This window comes from Misgurnus anguillicaudatus, unplaced genomic scaffold, assembly GCF_027580225.2.
Source record: "Misgurnus anguillicaudatus unplaced genomic scaffold, ASM2758022v2 HiC_scaffold_31, whole genome shotgun sequence".
Taxonomy (NCBI): Eukaryota; Metazoa; Chordata; class Actinopteri; order Cypriniformes; family Cobitidae; genus Misgurnus; species Misgurnus anguillicaudatus.
In genome coordinates, this window is record NW_027395281.1 from 1,753,242 (window position 1) to 1,765,557 (window position 12,316).

General features: G+C 38.1%; 1 protein-coding gene across 1 annotated transcript in view; it reads right to left on the reverse strand.

Moving 5' to 3' along the window:
- Nucleotides 1-3,046: 3,046 nt before the first annotated feature.
- Nucleotides 3,047-12,316, reverse strand: part of LOC141362963 (uncharacterized) — a 54,647-nt gene continuing 45,377 nt past the window's right edge. Inside the window, exons 3-4 of the mRNA XM_073865285.1 lie at nucleotides 3,293-3,568; nucleotides 3,047-3,135 (exon numbers count right to left, since the gene is read on the reverse strand). Coding sequence (XP_073721386.1) covers nucleotides 3,047-3,135; nucleotides 3,293-3,568 — 365 coding nt within the window. The remainder of the gene's footprint in view (nucleotides 3,136-3,292; nucleotides 3,569-12,316) is intronic.

Consider the following 12,316-nt stretch of genomic DNA (forward strand, 5'->3'; position numbering starts at 1 on the left):
CCTCTGGCCATCTCATTAGTTAATGTGTTTTCTAAGGCATCAGGACTACAGTTGAATCTAAGCAAATGTGAACTTCTTGCCCTGCATCAGAGTGATAGTGCTTGTTTGCATAATATTCCGGTAAAAGATAAAGTGAAATATCTAGGCATTATAGTTACCAAAGACCAGAAAATAAGTACGAAAGAAAACTTTGATAATAACTTGCAAAAAGCAAACCGAGTATTAAATTGCTGGTTACAAAGAGACATTTCCATCTTTGGCCGAATCTTGCTAACGAAGGTTGAATATTTATCAAGACTGATTTATCCCGCTTTTTCTTTGGCTCCCCCCTCAAATTTCATCAAAGTATGTTCCCAAAAAATGTTTAATTTTATTTGGAAGCACAAAGCCCATTATATTAAAAAAACAGACACTACAAAATCCTATGAACAAGGTGGTTTGAATGTAATTGAATTTGAAAACATGAATACTTTGTTAAAACTTAAATGGTTAAAAATGTTTCTATGTAAAGAAGATAGTTTTTGGTTTACAGTTCCATCAGCTCTGTTTCAAGAATATGGTGGAATTAAATTTTTTCTCAAATGTGATTTTGATTTATCTAAACTCCCAGTGAAACTATCTACATTCCATCAACAAGTACTCTTATTTTGGAAATTGGCACATACACACAATTTTACACCTCATAATGCTTCAATTTGGAACAACAGATATATATTGCACAGGAACAGATCTTTATGCTATAAGAATTGGTTAAACAGAAGTATATGGTCAGTGAGAGATCTAATGGATGAACAGGGTAACATTTTAGATTATAATGCTTTTACTTTGAAACATGGTTTTGCCTGTCACCCGAAAGAGTTTTTCATTGTTGTGAATGCAATACCTTCTGGCATAAAAATGCTGATGAAATCCTCTCTTTCCTATTCTGAAGTTAAACCAGTTCTCCCAGCCTTATATATTGGAGATTTTCAGTTTAAAAGTGATAGTTGTACTAACAAATATATAAGACAGGTCATTTTAAAAACCTGTTATCCCTGTCAAGTTAAAAGAAACAAATTAGATCACATGTTTGATAAGAATACTGTGACTTATCTTCGAACGGCTTATTTGAAATTTCCTGTTCCTCCTAAGGCTAAAGAAATACATTTCAAAATTTTAAATGAGATTTATCCTTCTTATAAATTCTTAAATCAGAAATTTAATATAGAAATGGTTCCCTGTTCCTTTTGTGAAAGCCAATCTGAAGACACAGATCATATTTTTTTCTTGTGTAATTTTTCCAAACTGTTCTGGATATCACTTCAGGACTGGTTGATAGAAAAAGAGGTGGTTGCTGATAATTTTGTTTTTTCTTTGCATCATATTTTATTTGGAGTATTTCAAGACTGTTGTGTTAATTCTTTCTTGCTTAATAACATTGTAATATTAGCAAAATATTTCATTCATAAATGTAGATTCTTTAAATCCCCCCCACTACTTATTGTATTCAAAAATGACTTAAAATGTTTTTCCAAAGCCCTTAATAAGATGAAAGGTCAGAGTGCTATGAAGCTGCTTTACTTATTGACGTCATTTAATTTATTGTGATACTGCCCCTAATATGTATCTTTGTTTTATTCATTTATTTATTTTTCTTTTACGTGTTATTTAAATTCATTTAAATTATTATTTCAGATTTCTATTTATTTTTTCAATTTTTTCTTGTGTTGAGCCTGTTATACTTATTTAAACTGTGAATATATATTTGCCTTTGTTGTTGATATACTTTTCTATTCAATAAAAAAAAAAAAAAATAATAACGTTGATTACTTTCAACTTAAAACATTATGTAAACATATATTGTTTAAATACAATCTCAAAACTATTTAAACAACAATGACAATAATATGAAGAACAGGAAAGAAAAGAAAAAAAAAAACTCAGTTTGCAAACTTTATGCCCGATTCACAGATGGCATCACCCATCATCATCTTACATCAAAAATTAAAATACACAGAAATTATTCAGAAAATAAGAATGATTAAACCTTACCTAACGCAATGAAACAGTTTTAGCATGTATTTAGATAGAGATTTGCAAGGATGGATTAAGTTGAGCAGCTGCCAAAATGCAGCGCACATCTCTCACCACAAGCTGGCGCACAAGTGACGTCAGCATCACTCGACTCAACTTCTCTAATAATCCATTGCAATTCACACAAAAAAAAATAATACACACATATATATAAATGTATTTTACATGACTAAACATGTTATATGCACCAGGTAAAAAAATATACAAATAAATAAAAAAACAATGATAATAAAAAAAACACTTAAGTCTCAGGTATGAGTGACAGAAATATTCAATCCATCAATTCAATTATTTGAGTGGGTTACATTTACATAATAAAACTGGTTAAAAATAAAAAAGTAGCTTGGATGTAGCAAACTACTATTGATGTAGCTTAGCTTGCTACATTTCCCGGGGGGTAGCTTCAGTGTAGTGAAGCTTCATTTAATGTGAAGTAACTGGTAGCTTAGCTCACTACATTTTCCAAGTAGCTTGCCCAACACTGGTTAAGAGATAGGTCAATGAATGATGTTTTTAAATTCAAACAAGCATTTAAGTCTGGGACTATAAGCCCTGTCTGGAAAACTGCACCTGCAACATTTAAAAGAACATTGCAACAATACATTTTAGTTTATTATCAATCTGCATTAGTTACAAAATTACATATTCAGTTCTGCATTCATTAGTTGTAATATAACTCATCTTTCACTATTGTATGCATCTCAGTGTCTCATCCAGCTCTCTGTTTCTTGTACTTTGAACCGATTGGTTTGGACTGTGCTGACAGTGAAACTCAAATCCTAGACACAGGCCAGGGAACAACTTCATAAATGATATATTTGACCCAATACTGAATCTTTGACATTAACTGTGCTTCAAGTTGTATTTAAAGAAAACAAACAGTTAAACCTAAATGTGAGAATGTTCAGTTGATCAGTGTCGGTCTGATGGTGTCTGTGATCTTTTCTTCTGTTTAGTTCTGCTAGAGGTGATGTCATAAACCAGCAACAGTAGCCACACCCACCAGAGCAGAGACCACCAATCGGATCACAGCTTCAGAAACATGACAACAGCAAACACAATCTGAGAGAACAAAAGAACAAAATGAATCACAATCATGAAAAAGTATGACATCATTTCCCTGTGGTTATTCACATGGCAGATCAAAAAAAACTTCATCTTACATTTTTATAAAAATCATCTTGGTTAAAAAAGGTCAGTGAATAAACACAAACATCACCTGAACACGTCTGACAGAGATGAGTGATGTTGAGATGTTGAGTTTGGTTTGTGATGGTATAGTTGAGTACACAGCTGTATGTGTGTGTATCCTGATATTCAACCTCCAGAGATAGACAGAGTCTGATGTTGAGATCAGACACACTGATGCTGGACAATAAACTGTTTCCTTTGTACCAGGACAGACTCACATCTCTCACATTCAACACTGAACACAATAATGAACAGCTTGAACATTGTGAAGAGTCTCTGGTGATGACAGGAACGGGCAGATGAGCTGAAAACCATTTGGGACAGAAATCAATTTATTATATGAGTGGATTCAAATTACACATTCATATAGATCATGCAGCTAATATGTCAAAATATGTTCATGTAATACTCAACAACAAATCTTAACTCACCATAGACAATAACATTGAATCTGTATGAGATCTCTCTAGTGCTGATGATGCTCATTTTATAATCTCCAGTGTGATGAGTTGTGATGTTTGTGATGGTGAGATCTCCAGTCTGATTATTCACCTGCAGTCTGTCTCTGAATCTCCCATCAAGAACATCATCATATATTGAGATCTCTTTGAATCCTTTAATGCTAGCTATATGTCACAGGTTGGGGCGGACCCGAGATAGCTAAAGGGCCACGCCCCCCTCTAGTTTCCACCTCGAGGAGGTTCCCAAGACCACCCCAATGACCAGACAGACAAGTATACTACAATTAAAATATAACTTTATTTAAATATTTAAAAGCAAGGGGGGAAAGGGGGAAGGGCAATTTAAAACAAGTTTCTTCTTCTCGCCTCCAGGGCGGTTTGGACCATGAAGCGGGGGCTGGGACTCCTTTCCAGTTTTGTCCTTCAATCCGTGGCGCCCTCGGCTTCTTCCTGGAGGCAGAACAGGGAGAACACAATTAGTGGCTTGTTTCCGTACTGGGTCGCTACTTGCCTAATTCCTTCCGTCTCTCGTTCACTCTTAGGTTTCTCTGCTGGGACTTCACTGGTCTCTCGGGGGTCTTCCACGTTCCACAGGTGCGAGCCAGTGGCCAGAGGTGAGTACTCACACTACTGAGGCTGCTCGTTTAGCGTTCAGAGGTTGCTGTAAGCAGAGGTAGATTGCACATCACCAAGGTAAGTTACTCACAAGACTTGGCATTTCCTTCCTTCGGGGCCTTCGCTGGAGCAAAGGTAAGTGGTTGACACTATTGACACTATTCGTTCTTTCTTTAGAAGTTGCTGTAGGCAAAGGTAGGGCACACACCACAAAAGGTAAGTTACTCACAAGACTTGGGCTTTCCGTTCACTTCGGGACATCCACTGGAGCAAAGGTAGGTGATTCACGCTATAGACACTGTTCGGTTTCCCTCAAGACGTTGCTGGAAGCAAAGGTAGGTTACACACCACAAAGGTAAGTTACTCACAAGACTTTGGCTTTTCGTTCACTTCGGGGCATTCACTGGGGCACAGGTAAGTGATTCACACTATTGACACGGTTCGTTCTTCCTTAAGACGTTGCTGTAAGCAAAAGTAGGTTACACACCACAAGGTAAGTTACTCACAAGACTTGGGCTTTCCGTTCACTTCGGGACATCCACTGGAGCAAAGGTAGGTGATTCACGCTATAGACACTGTTCGGTTTCCCTCAAGACGTTGCTGGAAGCAAAGGTAGGTTACACACCACAAAGGTAAGTTACTCACAAGACTTGGGCTTTTCGTTCACTTCGGGGCATTCACTGGGGCACAGGTAAGTGATTCACACTATTGACACGGTTCGTTCTTCCTTAAGACGTTGCTGTAAGCAAAAGTAGGTTACACACCACAAGGTAAGTTACTCACAAGACTTGGGCTTTTCGTTCACTTCTGCAGACAGTGGGCTCTCGCTGCAGCGTCCGTACACCGTATACCTTCACCCGTCCACTTAAGCTTCTTGGGTGTCGTGGGGACTGATGGGTCGAGTGACGCGGAGCCGAACGGTTCCCTAGCTCCCCCTCCTTTTGTAATGACAGGGGTCGCGAGCTGGGGCGAACTCTCGACGAGGCTTCGCGCACACCAAGGTTTCTGTTGGACAGATCTACACACAACAACGACCCTCAATCCGTACAGTGCACTTTGACTGCTACTCACTCTGATGTACCGCTGGGCTTCGCCACTGCCTGCTTTCTGGAGTGGTGCGGCTCTCGCTAACACACAGGGGATAAAAAGTTTAGTTTCCTCTTCTCATGGGGCTCGGGCCGCAACGTGTTCTTGTCTTCTCACGACCCGTCCGGGGCCAGGGCGGCTTTGGTCGCTACAAGCACAGCATACACAGCAAGCTTTAGTGTAAACACCAATGATAATCACAACTCACCCACAGCACTCTGCACACACTTCACGTGAATTTACGGACTTGACCGCCTGGACTCGACCCCCTCGTGAGGCTGGTTGGGCGTTGTTCTTGCCACAGAGAAGAAGGGTTGGTACACAAATATAATCAACACAGCCCCTGTATGTTCCTGGTTACCTCTTCGGCTCACCCACGCTTCTTTTATCCGCAGGGCCAGACGACAAATGGCGAGCGGTTTCCCAGCTGAGTTCCCTGCCCGTGTTTCCGGTTGATCCGCGGCTCGCCCACTCTTCCCTCTACAGTGGGGCCAGGGACCTTCAACACACTTAGAATACACACCAAGCAGCTCTTCTTCTGAATATTTCATAAACACACATCAACTATTACTCACTCTTCGTTGTCAGCATAATCCTGCATCAATGCACTCGATGACTCTGTATTAGCCCACTCACAAAGTGAAATCGCCCAATAATCTCTTCGCCCGGTCGCCTTCTACATCTTTCTTCACAAAGGGATCGATGTAGGTCGGCACAACGAGTCTGCACAGCAGCAACACAGCGCACACAAAGTACACCAAAAGCACACCGTTTGATGTCTTCAAAGGTCTTTTTGTACTCTGCCTTCCCTCCTCGTTGACCTATCAGCAAACGCTGTATTAATCCCCCTCACCTGTGCGTAATCGGGCTTGATTTGGTGTTCGGGGAAACCCCGGAAATTCCGGTGTTCGGAGTCAGTTGTCAGGGCGGAACCATCGTCGGGCGGAACCCCCCTTACAGAAAAAACACATGCATTGCACATGTGCAAAACACATGTGCTAACATGTGCAATAAACATCTGTTCACATGTACAATACACATGTGCTCACATGTGCAAAACACATGTGCTCACATGTGACCACATGTGAACATGATTTTTGCACATGTGAAAATAATGTGTGAAAACATGTTAAAATCACATGTGACACATGAAAACATGTTGCAATCACATGTGGAACATGTATTTTGCACATGGGAAATGTGTGCTTTTGGAACACTTTTGTGTGAATCACATGTGAATTCCCATGTGAATCACATGAGATCACATGGGAAATTCCATGTGAAACACATGCAAATTCCCATGTGAAACACATGCAAATTCCCATGTGAAACACATGAAAATTCCCATGTGAAACACATGCGAGGTCACATGTGAAACACATGAGGTCACATGTGAAACACATGCAAATTGCCATGTGAAACACATAAAATCGCATGTGAAACACATGCTATTGCCATGTGAAACACATGAGATCACATGTGAAACACATGCAAATTGCCATGTGAAACACATGCAAATTCCCATGTGAAACACGTGAGATCACATGTGAAACACATGCAAAATGCCATGTGAAACACATAAGATCACATGTGAAACACATGCAAATTGCCATGTGAAACACATGAGATCACATGTGAAACACATGCAAATTGCCATGTGAAACACATGCAAATTCCCATGTGAAACACGTGAGATCACATGTGAAACACATGCAAATTGCCATGTGAAACACATAAGATCACATGTGAAACACATGCAAATTCCCATGTGAAACACATGTGAATCACATGAGATCACATGTGAAAAACATGCAAATTCCCATGTGAAACACATGCAAATTCCCATGTGAAACACATGCAAATTCCCATGTGAAACACATGTAAATTCACATGTGAATCACATGAGATCACATGTTAAACACATGCAAATTCCCATGTGAAACACATGCAAATTCCCATGTGAAACACATGCAAATTCCCATGTGAATCACATGGGATCACATGTGAAACACATGTTAATTTCCATGTGAAACATAAAAGTCACATGAATTTCCCATGTGCGAATCATATGTGGCACATGTAAAAAATAATGCACATGTGATTACATGTGTTGCACATGGAATTCACATGTGTTGCACATGGAATTCACATGTGTTTCACATGGGATTCACACAAAAATGTTCCAAAAACACACATTTCACATTTGATCACATGTGGTTTTTCACATGTGAAATTTATGTTGTTTACATGTGCTCACATGTGAAAAACATGTTTTTTCCATGTGAAACACATAAAATCCCATGTGAAACAAAAAAGTCACATGTTAAATGTTGGTTTTAACATTTTTGTGTGAATCCCATGTGAAACCCATGTGGCACATGTAAAAAAGTATGCACATGTAATCACATGTGTTTCACATGGAATTCACATGTGTTTCACATGGGATTCACACAAATGTTCCAAAAGCACACATTTAACATGAGATCACATGTTTTTTCACAAGTGAAATTGATGTTGTTCACATGTGAAAAACATGTAGATTTCCGTTTGAAACACACAAAATCCCATGTGCAAAACGTGCAAATCTAGGTCTGCAGGCATGAAAGTAGCCCATGCTGTATAAGAGAAGAGAGTTGAAGTATATAAAGTAGGCTATACATTTGCTTATCTTAACCAAGGACTCAAACTCAACCTTTGACCACAAAGGTAGGGTATGATCTTTTAAGCTGTTGGTGATATAAAATAAAGGCACCATGATTTGACTTTGACAATAGACACATTTAACAAGACAATGTGTTAACCTGACTAGCCTAGCTCCGCCCTCCTACGTGCTTCCGCTTAATTTTCATTTAGCTTCAGTACTACGTCTGGGACTGCTGTCTAGAGTTTCGTTTTCTCCTGCAAAAATCTGCAGGTCCAATCAGCGAACAGAAGAGGGGTGGGTAAGAACGATGATGTTGAGGTCGTGCATCAGTTTGAGTTGTAGTTCAGTAATGGCAGCGGAGAAAGACATAAGAAAAGCTATCCGGTCCGTTGTTGCAAAACTGCCGAATATACAGAAGTTAAAGCCGGAGCAAGAACAATGTTTGCTAAGTTTTGTTTGTCTGATCATTCAGACTTGTTGTTTCAGGCCGGTTTTGGCGCATGATATACGTCACGACCACACGTTAGCGATCGCCTATGGCAGATCCTGAGTGACTCTGGGCAGATCCAATAGTTTTAAACTTTAACAGAGGACCTTCCTTAACGGAAGTAACCCTTTGCAATGGAGCGTGGCCAGACTCTCTGTACAAATGAAATGAGTGTACTAGAGTCTGGTTGGACCTAAAACCTGACTGCATAAGCCACCATATTCTGTAAGGAAAAACAAACGACTGATTCAAATTTAGAATTTTATTGGCTAAACATCCAGGAATGAACAAGTATTCAAATAAGATGTTATATTCATAAAAACATGTATCCATAAGATAAGAGATTATATTCATAAAAACATCTATCGATAAGATAAGAGTTTATATTCATAAAAACATGTATCCATAAAATGATACAGCAACTGTATATCTGTGTGTGTGTGTGTGTGTGTGCGTGCGTGTAATGAGACTTTAGTCCTCAGTTTCTCTTCCAGCAGGCTCCCTGTATTGGAAAAAACAAAATTAAAGATTAGAAAAGTACAAGCATGATTGTGACATCTTGATAGCATTTAATTTATTTTCTTTTTCTGGATTTCAGGATTGGTTCTGCTTTTCTAAGTAATGCATAATCTATGTGTATTCACAGTGGTCAAAAATGTTAACAAGCAGATCCTGACAAGGAGCAATGCAAAACTGCATTCGAAAATATACACAATCATCAGCATCTTGGTTGGCTTTTAAATGCTATACTAGATTTATACTATATTTATAGTAACAATTGATATACTACAAAAGATACATCGATCAGCTATGACATTATGACCAACTGCCAAATATTACGGTCAGAACTAATACCATGGGCCTGTTGAATGCATTATTCTGATTGGTTGAGTGTTCTAGTGTGTTAATTATAGGGGTGGGAATCGCTTGGACCCTCGTGAATCGATCCAGAATCGATTCTTAGGGTCCCGATTCGATTCCGAATCGATTCTTGATGTACTAATTTGCATATCTGTGACGTCATTACATCACATTTGCTCTCAAAGCCAGGTTAATGTTTGTGCTTTTGCTTCTAGTCTCTGAACTGTCATATACTGTACTTTAATGCAACTAAGGGATAAATAATGTCATTCTTACATACATATATGTCCTGTTTCTGTTGTAAGACATTAAAACCAGTAAAAATAATAATTAAACGTGACACATTAATTCTATATTTTAACCGTCATTAACTCCCACGAACTGACGTGCGTCTAGCATCATCTTTATACACAGTGATCAGCAGTATTACTGTATTTATATAATGCAGCGCATCCAGCGACTGAATAACAAACTATGTGCATATTTTTACAGAAGTATCTTCATGTTATATCTAAACAGCCAGCGGATGGTTTAGGGAAACGCTATAGCACAGTCAGAAGAGTCATTAAATTAAATGCGCTGTGTGTCTCCCTGCCGCTCACTGAACAGAGAAAAGGCAGAGCAAGACTATCCAAAAGTGTGTCTTGTTTTCTTGCAGTTTAGAATGAGTCAAACAGGGCTGTTCTAGATCTTATTTCTTTCTCTTTTGCTCTTGTAAGCTCCGCTATGCGCTCGTGCAGTGCGCACTCTCTTAAGTTGTCCGTGTGCAACACCGCTCCCCCAGTTGAGTCTGCCTTTTGGTTTTGATAACGTATTTTGTAAACTAACATTTAAGAATCGATTCTTGACATTTGTGAATCGATTCAGAATCGGCCCACGTCCGAATCGCGATTCATCTAAGAATCGATTTTTTTGTCCCACCCCTAGTTGATTATTTTGCTATAAAAAACACACCTAACCTGTCAAATGTCTTAAAATAACCACCACAATTTGTGTTAACATGGTATAAGCAGAATAATTGCCTTTGGTTCCTTGAATTATTTGAAAATAATTTACACTTGTGGTGCATTGCCAACTTGGGTGTGCATTTTTTCAAATAATTCAATGTCCTGTCGTCAATAATTCTTAACACATTTAATACAGATGACTGAAAAGTACAAGATGAGTCTTATGATTAAAAAAAAAACTAAACATTTGGTTGCTTGTCAGTAGCATTGTTGTAGTGACAGCCAAAATACATTGGCATATATGTAATTTTAAATAAAACTTAATACATTGTTCTTAAATTTTATCCTTTTAATGTCAAATTAGTTGACAAATTAAAATTTATTTTAACCAGTGAAACCAGAATTTACAAAAATAAAAACAGAAAACACAGAATTTGAGAATAAATACAATGAAATTTTGGAAAAAATAAAACGGATTCCATAGGGCCCTATTTTAACGTTAGCATTAACATTCTGCAGCTCTAGAAACAAGTTCATTTTTGATGGTATTATGGCTATCGGGATCGCGTTGGAGGATTATGATTGCTTAGAGCATTTGAATGCAGACTGATTTGTAAGCAATGGACAGTAGTATGGAGAGTTGCAGAGAAACTTTTGAAGAAAGATTAAGCAGCCACTTCCAGCGACACTATGAGCAGCTTCATTGCAAACGGTAAGTAAGCAATTTTAAAACACTTTGTATGACAAAAGGTCAGAATAAGGGTCAAAACCAATAATTTGCCTGTTATCTTAGTTTTTTTGCGCAAAGAAACCTTTTGTTAACATAATTAGTGAACTTCACATAACATTAAAATGAAGCAATTCATATGAAAACCAATTAACTCTGCCATTGACAAGTTAACTTCGAATTAGAGAAAACACTTCCCTGCCAATTATGAGTTTTTACATGAATCCATATTTCCGCTGTTATCCACTAGGTGGGTCTGTTCTTTTATTTGATATATTGTATGTTTATTTAAAGAAGATTTTCTGGAAGGCATTAAACTAGCGCTGGCTGGCACTTTTTTTTAAATGCTGGTGGGGAAAGTCAACAAGACTAATTTAAAAAGATTACCAGTAGGTTATCAATTTACCTTTCAGTTCGTCTCCTCAGGTCTTTCAATTTCTGTGCCATGCAGACTTTGATCTCCGAGTCACCAATGCCTCTGTAAACTTTCTTTACATGGTCTGTAAGAAATTTAATGAATTATACTACAATATAGAAACATCTTTGGACTTAGAATCTAAAAAAGGGGTAATTATAGGAGAACTACAACCCTGGTAACCCTGGGCTCTCAATAAAACTTTGCATACACACTTTGCTTAACCCCAGGTTATTTTCTTTCTAAACCCCACATTTAACCCTGGGTAAAGGAGCGTTTCACACCTGTAATTTAGAAGCGGAATTATCAACACATTTTACCAGGAGTTATAAAACCCTGCTCTGAACCAATGTTAACAGCATTTTTGTAGGGTTATCTGCACATTGTGATGTGGGACGTATACGATGTGAAACGAAGTGGGGTTAAGAATGTTAAAACTTAACAACAGACATCCAATCAGAAACTGTGTACCTTATATCATGCAATGTGTGTACATTAACAAAAACTGAAGAATGCGTGCCTCATATCACAAACTGTGTCAACAGTTGTTTTACCATTTGAAAGAAAAGTGCAAAATACTTTTAAAGGTGACTAAAAAAACTGGAGTAAAAACGGTGCAAGTAGAAAATGGCCAAGAAGGATTTACACAGTAACCTGTTTTCTTTCTTAAGCCGAAGCACAAGCAGTTATTTAAAGTGGTAGTGCACTATTTTTATTCAGTCAGTTTGACACTGCAGTATTTTTCCAATCACTACTAATTACACTGCAAATAAGAATGGTAGTACAATGTGAAATGTCAGATTACGAAT